Source organism: Tiliqua scincoides, chromosome 6 (assembly GCF_035046505.1).
Source record: "Tiliqua scincoides isolate rTilSci1 chromosome 6, rTilSci1.hap2, whole genome shotgun sequence".
NCBI classification, from domain to species: Eukaryota; Metazoa; Chordata; class Lepidosauria; order Squamata; family Scincidae; genus Tiliqua; species Tiliqua scincoides.
Genome location: NC_089826.1, coordinates 43,343,480 through 43,364,898, shown reverse-complemented (window position 1 = coordinate 43,364,898; position 21,419 = coordinate 43,343,480). Strand labels below are relative to the sequence as shown.

Genomic DNA, 21,419 nt, shown 5'->3' with positions numbered 1-21,419 from the left:
CATTGGAATGTATGTATTCTATCAAAGGTTATGACCAATTAACCAGAAAATGAAAAAAAACTACCTTGTGGAACAAAAAGTAGATTTATTTAACTCAAAACTGACCTATGAGACTGATTGTTCTGAGAGCCAATAAGATGTTGTTATGATACAGCATGGAACCAATAAGGTGTTAATATGAGTCAGCTCTCATTTCCATCTATCACAATACAATTACCCCTGCTAACCGGGTAAAGAGGCACTTTTTCAAGTGGTGCACCTCTTGTATTTAGCAGGGGGAGAATAAGCATCCCTCTTCACCCCAGCACTGTGTCTCTAACCAATAAGTGGCACACTCTTTATTTATTTACTTTATTAAATTTGAATTTGTCATGAGGGGGTTACAAAATCTTCTTTGTCCATAGGTAGCATATAGATGCCTGAGGGCGCAATCCTATCCAACTTTATAGCACCGGTGCAGCTGCAATGCAGCCCTGAGGTAAGGGAACAAATGTTCCAATACCTTGAGGAGGTCTCTGTGAGTGCCTCCCTACCACAGGATGCAGTGCATGCCCCATTGGCACAGTTGCACCGGCACTGCACAATTGCATAGGATTGGGCCCTTAGCTATGCCACTGGCTGGGGGAGTAGAGCAAGGCAGTAGAGCAAGTGGATGGCAAACTGCTGGGGGGAGGAGGCGGGTTTTTCCACGATTTTCACTTTTTTAAAAGCCTGGGCGTTACGTCAATTCCTGTTGTGATATTACTTCCTGAGCATCCTTTTGGCCCTTGGCACTAGGCTATGCAATTATTACCTTTGCCACTAGCAAGACTCTTAAAAGATACAAATTCAAATGAAAAGCTTGGCATTTGAACTGGAAATCAGTTGAACTGGAAATCAGTTCTTAGCTGGAACTGATATTTATAAAATGAAAGATTGTTATTTAGGAATGTTTTAGTTTATTGATTAATAACTTTTTAGGCATTTGCAGCCCAATCCCGCAAAGCCAGCAGCTCCACCCAATGCAGCAGCACCAAAATGGCTACTACTGCATCCAGTGACACCACTGAGGCTGCCGCAGGTCTCTTGGGGGAAGGGAACTTTCCAGGGAAAGCCCCAAGCCCCACAATGGGGTTTCTCAAGTCTGCAGCAGCTATTTTGCCAGTGCAGACTTGAGAGACTCTGTATTGGGCCAGAAGGTCCAACACAGAGTTCAGGATCCAGCGGTCCCACCCTCCTCCCCCTGCCCCACCCTCCTCCACACCTTTCCACCCACTCCCTCCCCCCCATCCTGAAACTACTTATCACTGGCTGGAGCTTCTGGAGTGCCAGCTAGCCTTCCACAGAGTGCTGAGACTTAGCATCTACTGGCACTGGCCCTCCTTTCCAGGTGCCACAGATTTGCCTTATTTGTGACACCCAGCACTGGTGTTAAGGGAATTTAGGATTAGGCCCTTAGACTGTGATCCTGCACAGTTAGGCTGCTTAAATTGAAATCAGTGGGATCTAATTATGCTCAGGATTGCAACCTTCGACAAATAGTGTAAGGGCAGGGAAGGACAGGCCACATTATATCTTGCATTTCAAAACATTCCTTTTAATTAATTAGGTATCATGCAAACTGGCTTTTCATTTCCCTGTTTAGGAATGTAAATGGTTTCTATTACAATTTCCAAGTGGAAAGTACTCTTAGTTTAAATGGAACTTATTTCAATCACTGTATGGGTGAAATTAATTTTTTTTTTTATGTCTGAATGTTATGTCATTGTTATAAGCTAACACCAGCCTATTCTGAGAGTAATTTCTCCTCTATTTTTTGTAAGCTGTTCTGGTTAAAGACCTTGTTACTTTTTTTTCTTATGCTTTGAGATAATGCTGAATGCCTAAGTTGAAGCACTTAAATGAGATGTTTTGAGTTTTTCTTAGCACCTGTAAAATATTAGCTTTTTGTTGCCAGCATATGATGCAGGCAGGATAAGCTAGTATGAGCAAAGAAAAATGGAGTCCATAAGGAGAGTTTCTGATTGTAATAGCTGGTTTCTGTTTAATATCACAGAGCAGAATGAAGTTTTGTAGTTTCTCATGGAAATAGCATCTAGAGTACTAAAAAAAGATTACCTCATTCTTAATACCAGTGCCAAGCACTTAGTGAACACACGGGCTTGATTTTCAAGATGAAAAAAACCAGAAGTGTGGAATGACATTTTCAGGTGACAGTTATAGTTCTATTGCCTGTAATTAGCACCTCTTAACATGCAAACCTGCCTATGTCTTTTCCAGGCTGCTGAAGCTCAAATCCGGAGTTTTGGACAGACACCTTCCCAACTGCTCATAGAGCCACATCCTCCAAGAAGCTCTGCCATGCAGGTGGTAAGTGGAGCACCAGGTTAATTCTTTGTAAACTAACAACTTTAGATAGCACAAACACACTCACCTCCAAGTACAGTGTGTTTGTAATGATTTTTTTCCCCTTCTGTATACTTAAATGAGCAGGCTATGAGGTATAAATCGAACTTTAATGTTCAAAGTGAAATCAAATAAAATAGCTAGCATCCTTCTAGTTAAATCCAGATCTTTTAAAATCAATGGGAACTCCACTGGATTAGAGTCCTCTTAGTTAATACTTCCCTTATTTAAAATGTATCAATAAAAAACAGCAAACTTTGCTATTCTTTTGCTGTGCATTACTGTATCACAAAGTTCATGAATGTTTGGTTCATGGTTTTCGGTAGTAGGTTAAGGTGTTTCTAGCTGTCTACATCCAAGGACCTTGTAAAACTATCAGTAATGATTAGTCCCAGAGGATGAGTTTTACTTATAAGAAGTGGAAGGGAGCAAAGAGAGAGATGTACCAAAGAGGGGAGAGATCAGAAATACCTTCTAAAGTTTTGATGTGACGCAGAAGAATGACAAAACTGCAGGATGGAACACCAAAAATGAATCCTTGTTGCTGATTGTGTTATCAGCTGCTTAAGTTCAAGGTAAGAAGCGAAATGTGAATGACATTAGAGAAAATTCTATAAGATAAGAGATTTTTTTAAAATTGAAAACAATGAAGGACACATAATGTAGTCGCACAATTGTGTTACGTATTTCATATGTAACAAGAAATATGATGATTGGCTTATGATGATTGGCTTCTGAACTCATAGTAGTTTTAAAAGTTCCAGAGGTTGAGTCACACATTACAGTTTTAAAGTTTTATCGTGAGCTTCATTGGGTCGTGGCTGACTGGCAGAGAGAGGAAGATACCCTACCGGGTACTGGGACAGAGGTGCATGCAGCTCCAACTGCCAGCTCAAGGATGGAGCATGTGTTCCTCCTGATCAGCTAACCTAGGTGAGAGGGTGGAGGCATGCATAGTTCCATCAATCAGCTGGATGGTGGCATGATGCAAACATGTGGCATCCAGATGAGTGAGACTGATCTCAACTCTATAAAGGGCCTGGGGAAAGACTCCAACAGGGACAGAGAGAGAAAGAGGAGATTGTAAGATGAGACAGAAAGATGGAGGAGGAACAGAAATGGCTAAGGAGGAGCACGAGAAACTGGGGAAGTAACAGGAGCCTACCTCACCTAGATGGGAGGGTAAAGAATGGTTTGAACTCAGCAACACCCAAGCAGAATGTGGCCTAGCAAGAAGGGGGGTGGGATGTGGAAGGGGCTGTATCACAGGAGGCCAGGAGCTCCCCTGCCATAGTCTTCCATTCAAGAATCCAGATAGCAGCTACACCCAGCAACTGTGGGCAACCAGTTGCCCTGGAGTGGGGCTGTGGCTGCCAGCATAAAGACCCTACATTTATCCCCCAAAGGAGTGAGGCAGGGCTAACCTCACAGTAGCTAGCCTGGGCCCTGTGATAACCCTTATAGCCATCACTGGGCTTGCATTATTGGGGAAGACTTCTATTTAGGGACCCTCAGGGACTCTTGGGCCAAGGCCAGAGAAGGAAGGTGTGAATTCAACCAGGGGACGAGGGTCCAGTGGTGTCACTAAGGTTTGCGTCACCTGGTGTGGAAGTCCAGGTGTCACCTCTGTGATGGACCTCCTTCCATGCAGTGGGCAGGGTAACGCCCCAGGCAGTGGGCTTGGTAATGTACCATTGTCCTGCCCCTGCTGGTTTTTTTTTGGCTATAACTTGACAGAATAGAGATATTTCAACGTGGTTTGCTTCATTGCATTCGGCATGAAATTCTGCATTGACTGATATATAACATGATTGTATTATTTGAAAATACCAAGATTTAAAAAATTTGGGCCAGTAGTGGTGTCACCCCCCCCCCCGTGTATATCACCCAGTACGGCCCTGACCCCTGCAGTCCCTAGCAACACCACTGGGAGGGTCAACCCACTCTCCGTTTTCTGTTTGACTATTTGGCTCCAGATAAACATGAGCAAAGCACTAACTGTTTCTGTTCTGCTATGGCAGAAAGCTTCCCAAGCTCCCTAGGGGTTGTGCTCTACACCCTGGGAGAAGGAGGTAGGGATGGCATATCTATACTTCACAGGACTCTCTCAGGATAGATACCAAGATTTAAAAAATTTGGGCCAGTAGTGGTGTCACCCCCCCCCCCGTGTATATCACCCAGTACGGCCCTGACCCCTGCAGTCCCTAGCAACACCACTGGGAGGGTCAACCCACTCTCCGTTTTCTGTTTGACTATTTGGCTCCAGATAAACATGAGCAAAGCACTAACTGTTTCTGTTCTGCTATGGCAGAAAGCTTCCCAAGCTCCCTAGGGGTTGTGCTCTACACCCTGGGAGAAGGAGGTAGGGATGGCATATCTATACTTCACAGGACTCTCTCAGGATAGATGGTGTGTGTGAGTTGCGAGGTTTCTTTATTGGTGTTTTACATTTTACATCTGCTTCAGGTAGGCAGATGTGCAAGAGACTACTGCATCTGCAAATGCCTTTAAACTCATTATCCTGCAGATCAGCCCCACAACTGAGGTCCATGTTTTAACCCATTCCAAACTGTTATTGTATGTTAACTGCAGCCCCAGATAATAAATTTTTGTGAACAATAGAACTCAAATGATGACACAGTAATTTACTAGACAAAAATCTTGTTTTTCCAGATGTAGTAGTACACTGATCTTTTCCCATCACAAAAATCAAGTGTTTTACCACCATAATGATTGGGTTAATCACTAAAAGTTTCAATGTGTTTTTTCTGGGGTATGTGCAGAGAAGAAATTAAAGGCACTGTGGGCTATGTTGAGTGCGCAAGCCATAATATGCACCAGGTGTAGTAATTAGCAGTCACATGAAGGCTGCCTATTTGTCTGGTTCGGCTGCTGTTGCTGTATCCCCTTGTGTTTTCACACCATCAGATAGCTGGATTTAATTGAGGCCACATCAGATGAGGCATTACTGACACCTTTAATTGAATGAGCATCCAGGGAGGATTAACTCATAATATTGATTGGCTTTTAGCCGCTTGCTCCAAAGGGTGTCTGGGTAGCTTATTAGTTGTTTTTATTTACACCTTTATAAAAAGACTCTAAATAGGAATTCATAGCGCAATATGTTTTTCTAAGTACTCTTAATAACTTTTTAAAAAGGAGTGATAATAAAAATGCAAATATACTTAATTTTTTTATTAGTTCTGTATCCAGATATGTTAAATGTGCACCCTTTTATACACATTTACATATGTGCGCATGTATTGCACCCTTTTATACACATTTACATATGTGTGCATGTATTGCAATATCACTGATGATAAATGGGCAAAAGGTATTACTAGTGTATTCAGATTCCATAGCAATACTAATTACTTATTAAAAAATATGTTCTCAGTATTACCTGTGAATTCATCTAACAAGGACAGTGAAGTAAAAAGCTCCACATAAATATCGGTTTCACTCTGCAAACAATTTATTAAAAGCAAACTCACTGACAACTACGTCCCTAGATTTGCATCATCATTATACAATAGCTTTATTTGTTTGTTTGTTTGTTTGTTTGTTTATTAGATTTATATTCCGCCTTTCTCCCCAAAGGGCACCTAAGGCGTTTAACAATGAAGTTAAAAATACAAACAAACAAGGATATAAATAAACATTAAAAATACAAAACACTTAAAAACAATTAAAACAAGATAAAATACATGACAGCAGATTAAAAGCGCACAGTATATCAGCAAAATGTTGCAAAATATGAAGGCTACTTTTGTTGTAAGTAACATTTTGCATAGTACACTTGCACAAATGTTTAGAACAGTAGAGGAAAGCTTGTCATTTTTTTCTTCAAATTATTATACATGTTTGATGTGCAATAGGTTCATGAATACCAAAACAATACTGTAGTTCCATACAGTGGTGTAGCTGAGGGAGTGCAGCTAAGGGAGTGCAGGTGTAGCTAATTACTGCAAGGGGAGTGCAATAATTGCACCAGGCAACAAGATTTAGGGGGGTGACAACCTGAAACTGACACTAGAGGCCAAAATGTGAAAAGCTTAGTATTTTCAAACAATGCCATCATGTTATATACCATTTGACATGAAATTTAATGCAGAATGCAGTGAAACAGAGTCAAAATATATTTATTCTATCAAAAGTTATAGCCAAATAACCAGAAAATAAAAACACAACTGCATTATGTAACAAAAACTGGATTTTCTTAACTCAAAACTGACCAATGAGACTGATTGTTCTGAGAGCCAATTAGGTGTTATGATACAGTAGGGAACCAATAACGTGTTAATATGGGGAGGTGCCTGGGGGGGAGGTGGCACAGCAAGTGTGTGGTGCACTGCTGGGGGGAGGAGGTGGGTTTTTCCCCCATTTTCACTTTTTTAAAAGCCCGGGCATGACGTCACTTCCAGGGCATCATTCTGAGTTCAGCAATGGGCTACATGATTGTTAGCTACGCCACTAGTTCCATAAACCTCAATATTCCTGTAGCATCTTGTATAATTCATTGTATACTTCTGTGTCAGCATTCTTTGAAGTCATCAATATTATTGTTCATTTGTTTTATATCTCCATGCCATTTTGTTGTACTGTTTTTGGTGTTATCATTTTCAGTCCAATATGAGGTCTTGGTTGAAAACTTCCTAATTATAAACAGTGGGTTGTATACTGGGTTGTATCCTTTGTGTGGGGTGCTCCACTATCATTGGCAGCTCATTCCACATCAGAAAGAGAGTAGCACCTGTACAAGGGCCTCTTTTGATCACAACAGCACTTCTTGTGTGAGCACAATTCTACTGTTACAAGTGGAAGGATCTGCCACAAATCTCAGTGCATGTGTGAAGTTAGGATCCAACACAAAACTAATTTAGAAAGGCAGACTTTATTTTCACCACCCTTTAGCACAAAACTTGCATGTTTAGCCATCCAGTAACCCATTTTGCCACTGTATATTAAATTATTCAGAAGCATGGGAATAATTATGTGTTTATATTTGTTGGTTGTATTATTAAGGTATAAGCATATAGTGTACTTATATGCATATTTAATTTTCTCTCTGTGTGTTCTCTCTCTGATTTGCTAAGGATTTTTGTTCTTTGGGCTTCTAAAGTTCTCTGGGAGACAGAAATTCATTCTGCTTGATTTTATTTCGTGGGGCTTCTTTTTTCTTGGTGCACTAACTCTGGTTATGTGACAGTTAAATCATTTGCAAGACACAGGCAACTGGAAACTTTTTTTGGAGGTAGTGGAGAGCTGCTACATGCTCTCACTTTGAGATCGTTTCTTCTTCCGTATGCAATTAAGAACAAACATCAAGGTGTTCATAACAATGATAGTTTCCATGGGCCTGTCAAAAATTACTGCATTGGAATTCATTTGCATCTGCTATTGGTTTCTGCTTGTTTTAATTAGGTCTTCCTTCTCTTGTCCTGTCCTTTCTTTCTTCTCCTTTGCCTTTTCTTTTCCATGTGGTTGGAATCTTGTTGTGCCCACTCAACAGTATCTCCTCCTGCAGAGTCCATTGATGTTCACAGACCAAGCTCAGCAGGATGTCATCATGGTCTTAAAATTTCCGTCCAATTCACCTGTAACGCATGTAGCAGCCAATACCCAGCCTGGTTTGGCAAATCCTGCAGTGATCACAGTAACCGCTAACCGACTGTTTGCTGTGAATAAGTGGCACAGCCTTCCTGGTAAGTATGGAAATTACTGATGGTATGATCAGCAAGTTGGCGTTTGTTGAACACTTTTGTAGGGACCTGGGTGGGCTATGCTTGCTGGTTTTCTTTTGTCTCATGTGCTCCCTGAAGCATTTGGTGGGCCACTATAAGATACAGGAAGCTGGACTAGATGGGCCTTTGGCCTGATCCATCGGGGCTCTTCTTATGTGCTTATGTTCTTTACTCTTGGTGGAGTTCCACTTGTGGCAGGAGTGTTTCCAAGCTCCTCCTTCCCACTGCAATTCCTCACCTACTGAAGTCACTTGTAAAGACAACCTTGGAAATAGTGTGGGATGTGATGCAGGAAAGGGGATGTGATGCAGCAGGAAAGGAGAATTGCTACCATCTGTTCATACATGCAGCCCTTGGAGCCAGCCCAATATGATGATCTTCAGAATGCTATTAATATCTAAATCTTGAGCTATATTTTCTAGTATTTAGAGCTCTTGTCCGTCAAGCTCTATTAATAGAAATATCAGAATGACCTTTGAAAATATTTAGTTGTTACAAATAATTTCTCAATGTCATGAAGGAATGCACAACTATATGGCCTACTTCTTTGTAGAAAAAGATGTAAGTAATCAGCACAATACGGATCTTTTTAAAAAAAATAATAACCTATAAAGCACGAGACCTGACCACCTGGTGTTGAGGGGACAGCATGAAATAGCCTTAGTTTACATATGCCATACATTTTCTGCTACAAGTTCAGTCAAGAAAGTATTTGACCTAGAAGAACAACCGGGTAGATTTCAGTATTTAGAAATTCCTGGAATCAAATCCTCTGTTCAGATTTGCAGCATCAAACATTAGTTGCTTGCCTTGCAGCACTGACTGCAGAAAAGGTTTCCCTCTGCTAGGATCAACTTTGCTTCCCTGTCTCTGTTTTAACTTGAGCAATTATTCAGATAACAAGTGCAACAGTCATTCCATCTTCTGGTATTAATGAGTTATATAGAAGGAAAATCTCTATATTGTTCTCTCTAACTTTTTGAATCCCTTTTATATTTCTGTTTCTCATAAAGACTTTCCTCTCATAAAGACGTTCTGGTGGTTATGGCAAACTACAGATGATTATTTACTGACTGGTACTTACCATGGTGTATTTAGTCATTTGGTAAACCAAATGTCTATAATGTCCTTCAAACAGTGATGACAATTTTGCTATACATCCAAACTAAATCTGTGGAAACCAGCGAGTAGTGAAATTATGCTTGGTGGATATTAGAGGTATCAAAATAAAATACCAGGAACAGCCATTGTGAATTTGGAAATCCACAAACACTTAAAGACACAACTTACTGCACCAAGTGTCCTATGTATGAATAATTTTCTTTTATAGATAAAATGCAAGTGAAATCTTACATTACATAAAATACCACAAGAATATCAATATGTTGTACAAAATAATAGCTAGTACCCAGTTACATAAAAACCGTTACAATTAGAATCTATTAACAGGTATTAACAATATGCCAAGAGAAGATATCAATTACAATTATGGGCATCTGGTAACCTTCTCAACAGAAGCCTCTTCTTAGGTTCATATGTCTCTTCTGTGGTCAAGATTTCTTTACTGTCTCTGGAGATATTCTCTGACTTCCAGTTGAGAAACCCAGTTGTCAGTCATCTTGGCTCTCTTCAGCCATAAGTCAGCAACCAGTTCATGTACTTTAACTTCTCATTTGCCAGCCCTTGCTAGTTGAATAGTGGCTCTTTAGACCTCCTTACAGTTGCTGAAACAATCATTTGGTAAGTTGGAGTATCCTTTCAAACAGCAAGGACAATTTTGCCATAAATCCAAACTCAGTCATAGGTTTGGGAAATTCAGAAAGTAGTAAAATTGTGCTTGCCAGATGGTAGGATATTTAAACAAGCTTACTTTGTGGCTGCATGTACATTGGGGCAAGTTACCACTTGGTAAACGACTGATTTCAGTCATCCTGCATCACTGCTTCACCTCGTCTTAGGGGATGAAGCAGAGACTCCCTATCTAGATATTAAATTTCATCATGTCATTTAGCTCTGTATGTTTGATTTTTGTCAAATAGCTTTGGGGTGCATGTGTCCATCCAGATTGGAACCATAACTGAAGCTGAAGGGAGGGATAACACTTTCCTTCCATGATGGATCCAGATCAGGGGCTCCAAAGCAAATAGTAATTGAAGAGGACCCTGTTCTGGACTGGAACCACAGCAAAGGGTTAAAGCCTCCCTCTGTCCTGGTCTGATCCTGATTGCTCATATCCTGCAAAATTGTAGGTCTGTGACATGATTAATGTCACAACTAGACTAGCCCTCATTTTTCTTCTAGCTCTTATCTACTTCCTGCAAGCTTTTCTGCTATCTGTCCTCCATTATTCCTGACTGCTTTCTGCCATGCTACTTCCTGCAACAGTCTGTCCATCACATTATCTCCTTTTCAGGAGTCTTTCCTAAAGTAATACCATGTCCACTTTTTCTGAACTACCTGCTACCCTTGAATCCTTTTTTTACAACTTGTCCCTTTCTTTCCTTTATCAAATGTTTTTTTCCCTTCATCTCTTACACTGTTTAGATTATAAACCCTCCAGACAGGGATCATATTATTCAATATTTGCTATACATGTCATATAATATTTTTGATAAGAAATGAAAGCTTCTAGTCCAAAGAATGCAAGAATGAGGAGACAGCATGGCTCTTTACACTGGTAAATAAAATTGGACACCTACGTCATTTTGCAAGCTTGTCAGTTTGAGCATTTCACTGCCCAATATAGTATATCCATACAGGCCAGACACTTGCATTGTGTTTTCATGTTTTCAGGTATATGCGAAGTGGTTCTGTGAAAATTATGTAACCATTCCTGAAGTGCTGGTTTATAAGCACATGGTTTGCAAGGAACATATGACATTGTGAGATACTGCACATGTGATTTTTGTTACCTTAGCTTCCATTTTTTGAACCCTCCATTGATATTTGAACATGAACCTCTAGGAGCAAAATAATGTGTTTAGCATTAGAAAAACAGAAAAGCTTTAGTTACAGAATTGTTTTACATTTACATAAAACACAGGAGTCCAAAAATATTTCTTGAAGTTTTTAATCATGTGTGTAACTTTTAGATGATGGATAAAACATTTAATATTCTGTGACCTAGAAGTTCCTTTCTTGTTGTTCTAAAAATAATAAAAATAAAACACTTAAAAATTCCTTTGTATTATACTGTTCAAAGTGTCTTTTCAATAGGGGGAAATATTTGCCACAGTCAGCAGATGGTTGTCACATTTTGTTTTCAGTGCTCTTTACCACTTAATTTTGTTTTGTTGCAACATGAGAGCCTGCCGGTCAAGCATCTGCTATAGCTTATGGCCCAGAGCTGGAGCCTCTGATGATGGCACACACTGAGAATAGCAATAATCTAAAATAAATGTAATAAGCAGCCCTTGACAGCACCTGGATATTTTTTTTAGGTTGATGGTGTTCAATAAACGAAGAAACTTCCTCAGTGAAACAATGGCGCATAGTGTTTGATTTATAGGATTTTCTGTAGTTTTAATGCCTGAAAATAACAGTTTTTAAATCTTCTCTCATGCATTCCAGCTCATCAAGGTGCTGTACAGGACCAGCCATACCAGCTGCCAGTGGAAATCGATCCTCTCATAGGTCTGTCACTTCCTTCTCTCTTTGCGATTCATTAAGCTCTGTATGGTGGCCCTGAAGTGTAGATTACGGTTGTTTTTCACTTGCTGGTTGCTGGGAATGGAATTTTCCTGATAAACCATTTGCATGCAAATTGGAATGCAATGAGCTGTGGCTATGCTGGTATTTCATCAACTCCCCCTCATTGGTTTGCCTAATTTGAACAGGCCTAGGACGTGTGTCAGTGAAAATTAATATGGATGCTGTAATAATGTGTGATTGAGAATGCGCATGAAGTACTGTCAGGATAATATTGGGTCTTTTCATCACTCAGACTTGTTGATGAGCAAGACCAAGGCATGTGATGATGAATTGGTGCACCAGTAATGTGATGGAGCTCCTTTGCTGGGGAAATTTTCATAATAACAGTGGGGTTCTTAACAGCACCATGTTGTGAAATATAAAACTGTGGTGCCAGAATTTCATCATTAAGGGAGATCAATCCTTTCTTCCCCTGCCTGCTGTTCAGGCTGAGGGAATTAATGTGTAATTGCGGAGCAGTTCCAAAGTTGAAATATATAGCTTAGCCATTTTTAGTGTTAAGATATTAACATTTGTTTTTCCTAGGGTATGGCAGGCTTCAGGATCACAATCAGGAAAGCAAGGAGATTGTTTCTCTGTTAGATGAATCTGTATAATATATTTTGCTTGGAAGTGGCTTATTATGGTAGTACTGCTCCATACAGTAAAAAGAAAGGTAGTCCTGTTTGTTAGAAACTCTTTTCTTTTTGATGTTTGGACATTTGGTATTTGATGGTTTGGCCATCATAGTACAATGTAGTTTATCAATTAGTGTACATTATAATCCTGAAAATCCTGTACATTTTCTAGCACATTTCAGATGCAGAATTTTGTCTGTAAGAATTCCAGCAAGCAAAGGCATATTAAACACTTTCAAACCTCCAATAGCAATATATTAAAATATATGTTTTAACTTTAAGCAAATAAACTTTGTAGAAAAAAAAATATGACTTCATTCATCAAGTACAAATTAGCATAAGTGTCCAGGAAAGAGATTTGGGGCTCATGACAGGAAACTCAACATAGAAAGAACTAAAATGATAAGTAGAATGGAAGATTTTTATTATAAAGGAAATCTTAAGACACTTGGGCTTTATTTTTTTAAATTAAAATGCCAACCAGCAGCCCAGTCCCAAGGGCTATTTATGCTGCCGGAATGAGCGAAACAAGCAACTGGAATGCCGCCTGATGCCGTCTCAGGCCTGCCTCATCTGCACTACAAAAACAAAAACCATGTGCTGCTGACAAACCCACAAGTCCTGCACTTCCAAGTTTGATGGCAGCGCATGAGGAGCATGATAAGGAAGGGGAATGATCTGCTTCCCACTTGAGCAAGCAGGGAGCAGATTGTTGTGGCTTGCATTGGAGGAAGTTGGCAATGGCAGACTTGGGGGCAAAGGCATCCCAAATCTGCTGTACCGTCAGACCTCATGAAATCTGCTGCTGATGCATACTACATCAGGTGGCTGCAGGGATGAGGTGACAATGCAAGAAGGATAAGTTTGCCAGTGGCAAAAGGCCATAAGAGGTGAAGGTAAAGCCTCTATTTTCAGGGGCAGAATACTTCTGGTTGTCTAAGAAACAAATTCAGAATGTTTTGCATGAGAGATATCTTGAACACCTGTACAGCCTGAGCTGAAGTAAAAAATCTAGACCAATGGTTCTCAAAGTATTGAGTTATGACCCACCATTGAAACCAAAATGGGTCACTTTCCCCTTAAGGAAAGCGCCATCAGGACATCCCCCCCATCCCAGTATCTGCCCCGTTAAGATTTACCAGTGCTTCTCCAACTTCCAGAGAGTTTGAGAACCACTGATCTAGACCAGGTATTCCTACTCCAGCAAAGTCTTTACTGTTTCTGTAGTTTCCACCTCTTTAAGCGGCTACACGTCAGTGCAAATGGAACAGCAGAGTTCATCAAAATAAAAAGCAGACAACACAATCCTATGGTGGTTTTAAGAGTTCATAGAATTTAAACAATGGATTAAGATTCTTAATGATTTTCCTAATGAATTGCTTAGTTAGAAATTCAGTCAAAATGTTATCCTTTGGTAATATTTAACCTTTTTCTCAGAAATTCACCTTTTCTGTAGTTTGCATGTTTCACTTTTCCTTTGATGTAACTCCATGTTCAAAGTGTAATTTGTTCAATTACAAAAAGGATGTAGTCAAACTCCATTAGTAAATAGCATTGTGCTGGTTTAAAGGAGTATATTGTTACACGTATTCCCTTACACAGCAAATGCATGCATGACTATTTTAAACTGGTGACAGTGATATGATTGTTACAAATGTTTGTAGTGTCACTAGTGTTTGTTTATATGGGAGCATGTACAAGAGCACTTTACTGTGGTACTTCTGATATTTAATTCATGTTGAAAAGAATGTTCATAACCAATGCCTCTAATTATAGCTAGTGATATATCTGATTGATCTGCATTTCTGGGAGTTATAACTTTTCTGACTGATCCTCCTGGAAGAGCATTTGTTATCACTGAATTTGAAAATATCACTGGTGGTATCTGGTTATATAGGTAGGGCCTTATAAAGTCTGCTTCTTGACATCATAGCAAGACATTGGGTGGAAAAAGGAGATGATGTAGGCTAGCCAGAAATAACAACAGCACACACTCATTGATGGAAATGTGCCTGCAGTAGTCTGATAAGAAATTAAAACCCAATTTGCATCTACACTACAATGATTGTTTTCCCTTTTGCCATTTTTCGTCTTTAGCCAGCAATACGGGTATGCACAGAAGGCAAATCACTGATCTGCTAGACCAAAGTATTCAGGTTCATTCTCAATGTTTTGTCATAACTTCTGACAATCGTTATATCCTGGTCTGTGGTTTTTGGGACAAAAGTTTCCGGGTGTATTCTACTGATACAGGTATGTAATTCACTGGGGTCTTTTTTAAAACTGTTGAGAAGAATGTGCTAACTATATTTCGTTTCTTTTACAACTCATAACATTAAATTTTGTTTTGTTACCTTCTTAATAAAAGGTATAAAATATGTCCTTTTGTATGGCTGGTCCATCCATTAACACTATAATCTTATATACACTTTCCTGGGAGTAAGTCCCATTGAACACAATGTGATTTATTTCGAGTAGTCACACCTAGGATTTTGCAATAGGATTGTGATGTTACACCTTGGATTGTGATGTGATTGGGTGGTGGAAGAAGCAGTGAATTCTGGGTGCCCTTCACCTTGCACCTGCCACCGTCTGTATCTAGCCTGCCACAGGGGCAAGCTTCATTGATTGCTGAAGGATTCCAGTGCACTGAAGGATTCTGCTCCATACAACCTACATACCTGAATTAGTTTGCAGGATGGGAGCAAACAGATAGCAGAGCTTGAGGTAAAGGGAGTGAAAGTGTTTTCCGCCTCCTTCTCAACAGTCCTGTTATAATTGCTCCCTACCTTCTCCTATCTCCAGCATGATAGTTGTGATTGCTTATAGCAACAGAGCTGGAGGAAGAAGTGGATTATTGCTGCCCCAATCTTCTTGCTTGCTTTTGGTGAGTGCAGGATGAAGCAGCTTCATGGGTAGCAGGCTGGGGAAGGTGTAATCAGATGTGGGGTGCAGAGCACTGATCTACCACTATCTCCTCCAGCTTCTTACTCAAAGCAGCTTCTTCAGCCTGTCCCATGCGTGGGCTGGTCTAGCTTGTACATAATAATCTGAGACTAAAAACATAGATATTAAAGGTGCCCTTGGACTACTGTTTAATAATTCTGAAAATGTGCTTTTTGAGATTTGTGTTCTCAGACCTTTCTGACTAATGCCTTTCTGACTGATATGTAAATCTGAGTCACTTTGATCTTTCCACATTTCAATGCTTAATAGTAATCACATGTGTTTAAAAATAAATGTTTCTTTCTTCCTTTCTTTTTTATTATCACATTTAAAGGAATGTGATGTTGTATTTACTGAATGTTGTCTAACAGCAAGTATCCATCCATCCATCCATCCATCCATCCATACATACATACATACATGTTGAGCCTGTTTATCTGCAAATTTATCTGCGGATCCGTGGATCTGGCTCAACATGGGTCTCCTGGAACTGCACTCAGCCAGATTTGGTGTGACCTGAACCCTTCAAAGCTATGCTGCGGTTCATTTGAGAGGGCTTTCTGAAGCATGCAGAGGATGCATTCATCCACCTGTGGCTTCTGCTGGCTTCAAAATGAGGCCCAGAGCCAAAAAAGTGACTTTTTTAAAGGCGCAAAAACTACAGATTTGGTTATCCACACTTTCAGTGTTTGCAGAGGGTCTGAGAATGAATCCCCTGTGGATACCAAGGCACCACCTGTACATATGCACATACATATGTATGTACATACATACGCACACCTCCTTTTGATCCTTCTGGAGCTCAATAAACCATAACATAAATCACTTACATTTAAGCAGAACTCGCTTCCAAGTTGACGTTTCTGCTTTCATATATTTTTGCAAATAGATAGAAAACAACCCTAGAAGTAATTAAGTATAATTTTGCGTGTGAATGTTCAGCAAAGCTTTCACATTAGGTACAAATGTATCAAAGCACCAATTAGTACATTTAACTTGCTGGAAAATCCACCACCACCTAGTAACATACCTTGATATTCCAATTAAGATGTCATGGGGGAAAAGTTTCACTTTCACCTTGTTCTTGTAGAATTTGGCCTTTGGTCTTGTAGAATTTTTCATAGAATATCAATAAGTCATAATAGTGGAATAGCATTTAAGCAGACAAATGTTCTAGTTAAGGCTTTATTTAAAATAAAGAGCCTTATCACCCTGATTATTTGTAATATGCAAATCATATTTGTTATAGTTTGACCGATTTAATCCTTCCCCAAAAAAGTGCAAATAGTTTTGAGTTGTGAGTGGATGTCAACAGAAGGTGGCAATGTGATCAGTAATAGGCAGGGGTGTTTGTTTCCAGTGAGTAAGCCTAAGGGCCCAATCCTATCCAACTTTCCAGTACTGGTGCAGCTGTGCCAGTAGGGAATGTGCTGCATCCTGCAGTGGGGAGACAGTCACAGGGGCCTCCTCAAGGTAAGGGAATATTTGTTACCTCAGAGCAGCATAACGGCTGCATCAGTGTTGGAAAGTTGAATAGGACTGGGTCCTCATTCTTACTGAACACAATGGGCTTCTGTCTGAGTAAAGTAAATAACACCATTTTGAAACACCTTTAGTAATAAGTATTGGTAAACTATCACAAATGTCAAATTCAATTATATTTTAGTACTTATACAAAAAGGACTTATTTGATTTCTTGGGGGGGGGATTGGGGTTTATAACAGGAAATACGTTGAACCTAAATCATTCTTTCTAAATTCAGCAGAGTCACAACTGTCTTGCAATAGCAGATAGTCTTTTCAGTCAGTTTTTAGATTCAGCGGTACAAAGACTTCTGTCAGGACTTTTTGTTTTGTTTTTGTAGTTCATCTGTTAGAAAAACTAGAAAATTTGTTCTGTCAAGGATATTCCAGTGCTTGTGGTGGTAATAGATATTATAGTATATAGAGGTAGACTGATACTAAAAGGGAAAAAGAACCAAGTTGGGGCATTCTTATGAGATTATGAGAAAGTAATTTGAGAGAGGGGGAGCGGTTCTGATGGCTGAACTAGCAAAGCAAAATTAGCAGTTAGTTAAAGTGTTTGAGAAGCCATCAGCCAAGCATTGGGCAATAAGAACATAAGAACAGCCCCACTGGATCAGGCCATAGGCCCATCTAGTCCAGCTTCCTGTATCTCACAGCGGCCCACCAAATGCCCCAGGGAGCACACCAGATAACAAGAGACCTCATCCTGGTGCCCTCCCTTGCATCTGGCATTCTGACATAACCCATTTCTAAAATCAGGAGGTTGCGCATACACATCATGGCTTGTACCCCATAATGGATTTTTCCTCCAGAAACTTGTCCAATCCCCTTTTAAAGGTGTCTAGGCTAGACGCCAGCACCACATCCTGTGGCAAGGAGTTCCACAGACCGACCACATGCTGAGTAAAGAAATATTTTCTTTTGTCTGTCCTAACCCGCCCAACACTCAATTTTAGTGGATGTTCCCTGGTTCTGGTATTATGTGAGAGTGTGAAGAGCATCTCCCTATCCACTCTGTCCATCCCCTGCATAATTTTGTATGTCTCAATCATGTCCCCCCTCAGGCGTCTCTTTTCTAGGCTGAAGAGGCCCAAACGCCGTAGCCTTTCCTCATAAGGAAGGTGCCCCAGCCCCGTAATCATCTTAGTCGCTCTCTTTTGCACCTTTTCCATTTCCACTATGTCTTTTTTGTGATGTGGCGACCAGAACTGGACACAATACTCCAGGTGTGGCCTTACCATAGATTTGTACAACGGCATTATAATACTAGCCGTTTTGTTCTCAATACCCTTCCTAATGATCCCAAGCATAGAATTGGCCTTCTTCACTGCTGCCGCACATTGGGTCGACACTTTCATCAACCTGTCCACCACCACCCCAAGATCTCTCTCCTGATCTGTCAAAGACAGCTCAGAACCCATCAGCCTATATCTAAAGTTTTGATTTTTTGCCCCATGTGCATGACTTTACACTTACTGACATTGAAGCGCATCTGCCATTATGCTGCCCATTTTGCCAGTCTGGAGAGATCCTTCTGGAGCTCCTCACAATCACTTCTGGTCTTCACCACTCGGAAAAGTTTGGTGTTGTCTGCAAACTTAGCCACTTCACTGCTCAACCCTGTCTCCAGGTCATTTATGAAGAGGTTGAAAAGCACCAGTCCCAGGACAGATCCTTGGGGCACACCGCTTTTCACCTCTCTCCATTGTGAAAATTGCCCATTGACACCCACTCTCTGCTTCCTGGCCTCAAACCAGTTCTCAATCCATGAGAGGACCTGTCCTCTAATTCCCTGACTGCGGAGTTTTTTCAGTAGCCTTTGGTGAGGGACCGTGTCAAACGCCTTCTGAAAGTCCAGATATATAATGTCCACGGGTTCTCCCGCATCCACATGCCTGTTGACCTTTTCAAAGAATTCTATAAGGTTAGTGAGGCAAGACTTACCCTTACAGAAGCCATGCTGACTCTCCCTCAGCAAGGCCTGTTCATCTATGTGTTTTGAGATCCTATCTTTGATGAGGCATTCCACCATCTTACCCGGTATAGATGTTAGGCTGACCGGCCTATAGTTTCCCGGGTCCCCCCTCTTTCCCTTTTTAAAAATAGGCGTGACATTTGCTATCCTCCAATCTTCTGGCACCGTGGCCATTTTGAGGGACAAGTTGCATACCTTAGTCAAGAGATCTGCAACTTCATTCTTCAATTCCTTAATAACTCTTGTGTGGATGCCATCAGGGCCCGGTGACTTATTGATCTTTAATTTATCAATGAGGTCTGAAACATCTTCTCTTTTAACCTCTATCTGACTTAACTCCTCGGTCAGGAGGGGCCGTTCGGGCAGCGGTATCTGCCCGAGGTCTTCTGCCGTGAAGACAGATGCAAAGAACTCGTTTAATTTCTCTGCCATCTCTAAGTCTCCTTTTATCTCCCCTTTCCCTCCCTCACCATCCAGAGGGCCAACCGCTTCTCTGGCGGGTTTCCTGCTTCTAACATATTTGAAGAAGCTTTTATTATTCCTCTTAATGTTGCTGGCCATGCGTTCCTCATAGTCTCGCTTGGCCTCCCATATCACCTTCTTACATTTCTTTTGCCACAGTTTATGTTCCTTTTTATTCTCCTCATTAGGGCAAGACTTCCATTTATGGAAGGAAGCTTCCTTGCCCTTCACAGCCTCTCTAACTTGGCTGGTTAGCCATGCGGGCACCCTCCTGGATTTAGTGGAACCCTTCTTTCTTTGCAGTATACACCTCTGCTGGGCCTCTATTACTGTTGTTTTAAGCAGCCTCCATGCACTCTGGAGAGATTGGACTCTTTTTACTTTCCCTTTCAACCTCCTTCTAACCAGCCTCCTCATTTGGGGGAAGTCTGCCCATCGGAAGTCAAGGGTTTTTGTGAGAGATTTGCCTGGTATTCTTCCCCCAATGTGCATGTCAAAACGGATCGCATGATCACTGTTCCCCAATGGCTCAGTAACATTTACATCTCTAACCAGGTCCTGCATACCGCACAATATTAAATCCAGAGTCACCTGTCCTCTGGTGGGCTCTGTGACTAGCTGATCTAAGCCACAGTCATTTAGCACGTCAAGAAATCCGGTTTCCTTATCGTGACCAGAACACAAATTGACCCAGTCAATATGAGGATAATTGAAGTCCCCCATGATTACAACCCTGTCCCTCCTTGTCACCTCCCTGATCTGTTTCCTCATTTCAAGGTCCCCATCCGATTTCTGGTCTGGAGGACAATAGCATGCCCCCAGTATTACATCGCTGCACAAGCCTGGTAATTTAACCCACAGAGATTCTACGGTGGAGTTGGACCCACCTTCAATCTCTACTTTGCTGGATTCTATCCCTTCCTTAACATAAAGGGCCACCCCACCTCCAACACGCCCCTGCCTGTCTCTCCTGTAGTGTTTATAGCCCGGGATTGCGGTATCTCACTGATTCTCCGCATTCCACCAGGTTTCCGTTATGCCCACTATGTCAATGTTTTCCCTTGTCACCAAATATTCCAGTTCTCCCACCTTTGCTCGTAGACTTCAGGCATTCGCATAAAAGCATTTGTACACGGAATGCCCTAGGATGGGCTGCTTATTCGCTCCTTTGTCCCCTTATCCTCTCAGTGTGCCAAACCGTCTATCACATCCCATCACGCTACCTTTCCCAATTTCTTCTCCTACTCTGCCTTTGTCTTGTTGTTCTCTAACCTCCCCATCCTCATCCCATAGGGATGAGGAATCCCGAACCGGATGCCCCTCGGCTCCTGTCGGCCTTCCCCCAGGGATCAGTTTAAAAGCTGCTCTGCCACCTTTTTAATGTTATGCGCCAGCTGTCTGGTTCCATTCTGGTTCAAGTGGAGCCCGTCCCTCTTGTACAGGCCCCGCTTGTCCCAAAACGTTCCCCAGTGCCTAACGAATCTAAACCCCTCCTCCCTACACCACCGTCTCATCCACGCATTGAGACCCCTGATCTCCGCCTGCCTAGCTGGCCCTGTGCGTGGAACAGGTAGCACTTCAGAGAACGCTACCTTTGATGTTTGCTTTTGTTGGATTTGTTTGTTTTTGTTGGAAAAAATGTTTGTTTTTGTTGGATTAAATCTAAAACCAGACACTAAATTGGACAATCAAAACAACAAAATCTCATGGCACCTTAAAGACTAACCAATGAGATACAACATGATGTGTTCATACTATTCACATAGTCAGCATAGTGGAGTAGCAGCTGACTGTGTCAATTAAGAAACAGGATGTGTACTCTGATCTCACTGTAATAGTGATGGTTGGAAGAATCAATAACACTTTTCATGCTTCTGATTGATATGAACATATGAAACTGATACGGAATCAGAAGATTTGTTCATTTACTTTGTAGACATCATTAAGCAGTGGCTCTTCAGAGATTCAGATATGAGTCTCTGTAAGCCTTGAGTTGCCAAGGATAGAACCTGATACCTTCTGCATATAAACATATGCACCTTCCAGATAGTGG

General features: G+C 41.0%; 1 protein-coding gene across 1 annotated transcript in view; it reads left to right on the top strand.

Moving 5' to 3' along the window:
* LRBA (LPS responsive beige-like anchor protein) overlaps positions 1 to 21,419 on the top strand; it is a 542,055-nt gene that overhangs the window by 497,708 nt on the left and 22,928 nt on the right. The window contains exons 49-52 of the mRNA XM_066631587.1: positions 2,260 to 2,349; positions 7,898 to 8,090; positions 11,700 to 11,762; positions 14,555 to 14,710. Coding sequence (XP_066487684.1) covers positions 2,260 to 2,349; positions 7,898 to 8,090; positions 11,700 to 11,762; positions 14,555 to 14,710 — 502 coding nt within the window. The remainder of the gene's footprint in view (positions 1 to 2,259; positions 2,350 to 7,897; positions 8,091 to 11,699; positions 11,763 to 14,554; positions 14,711 to 21,419) is intronic.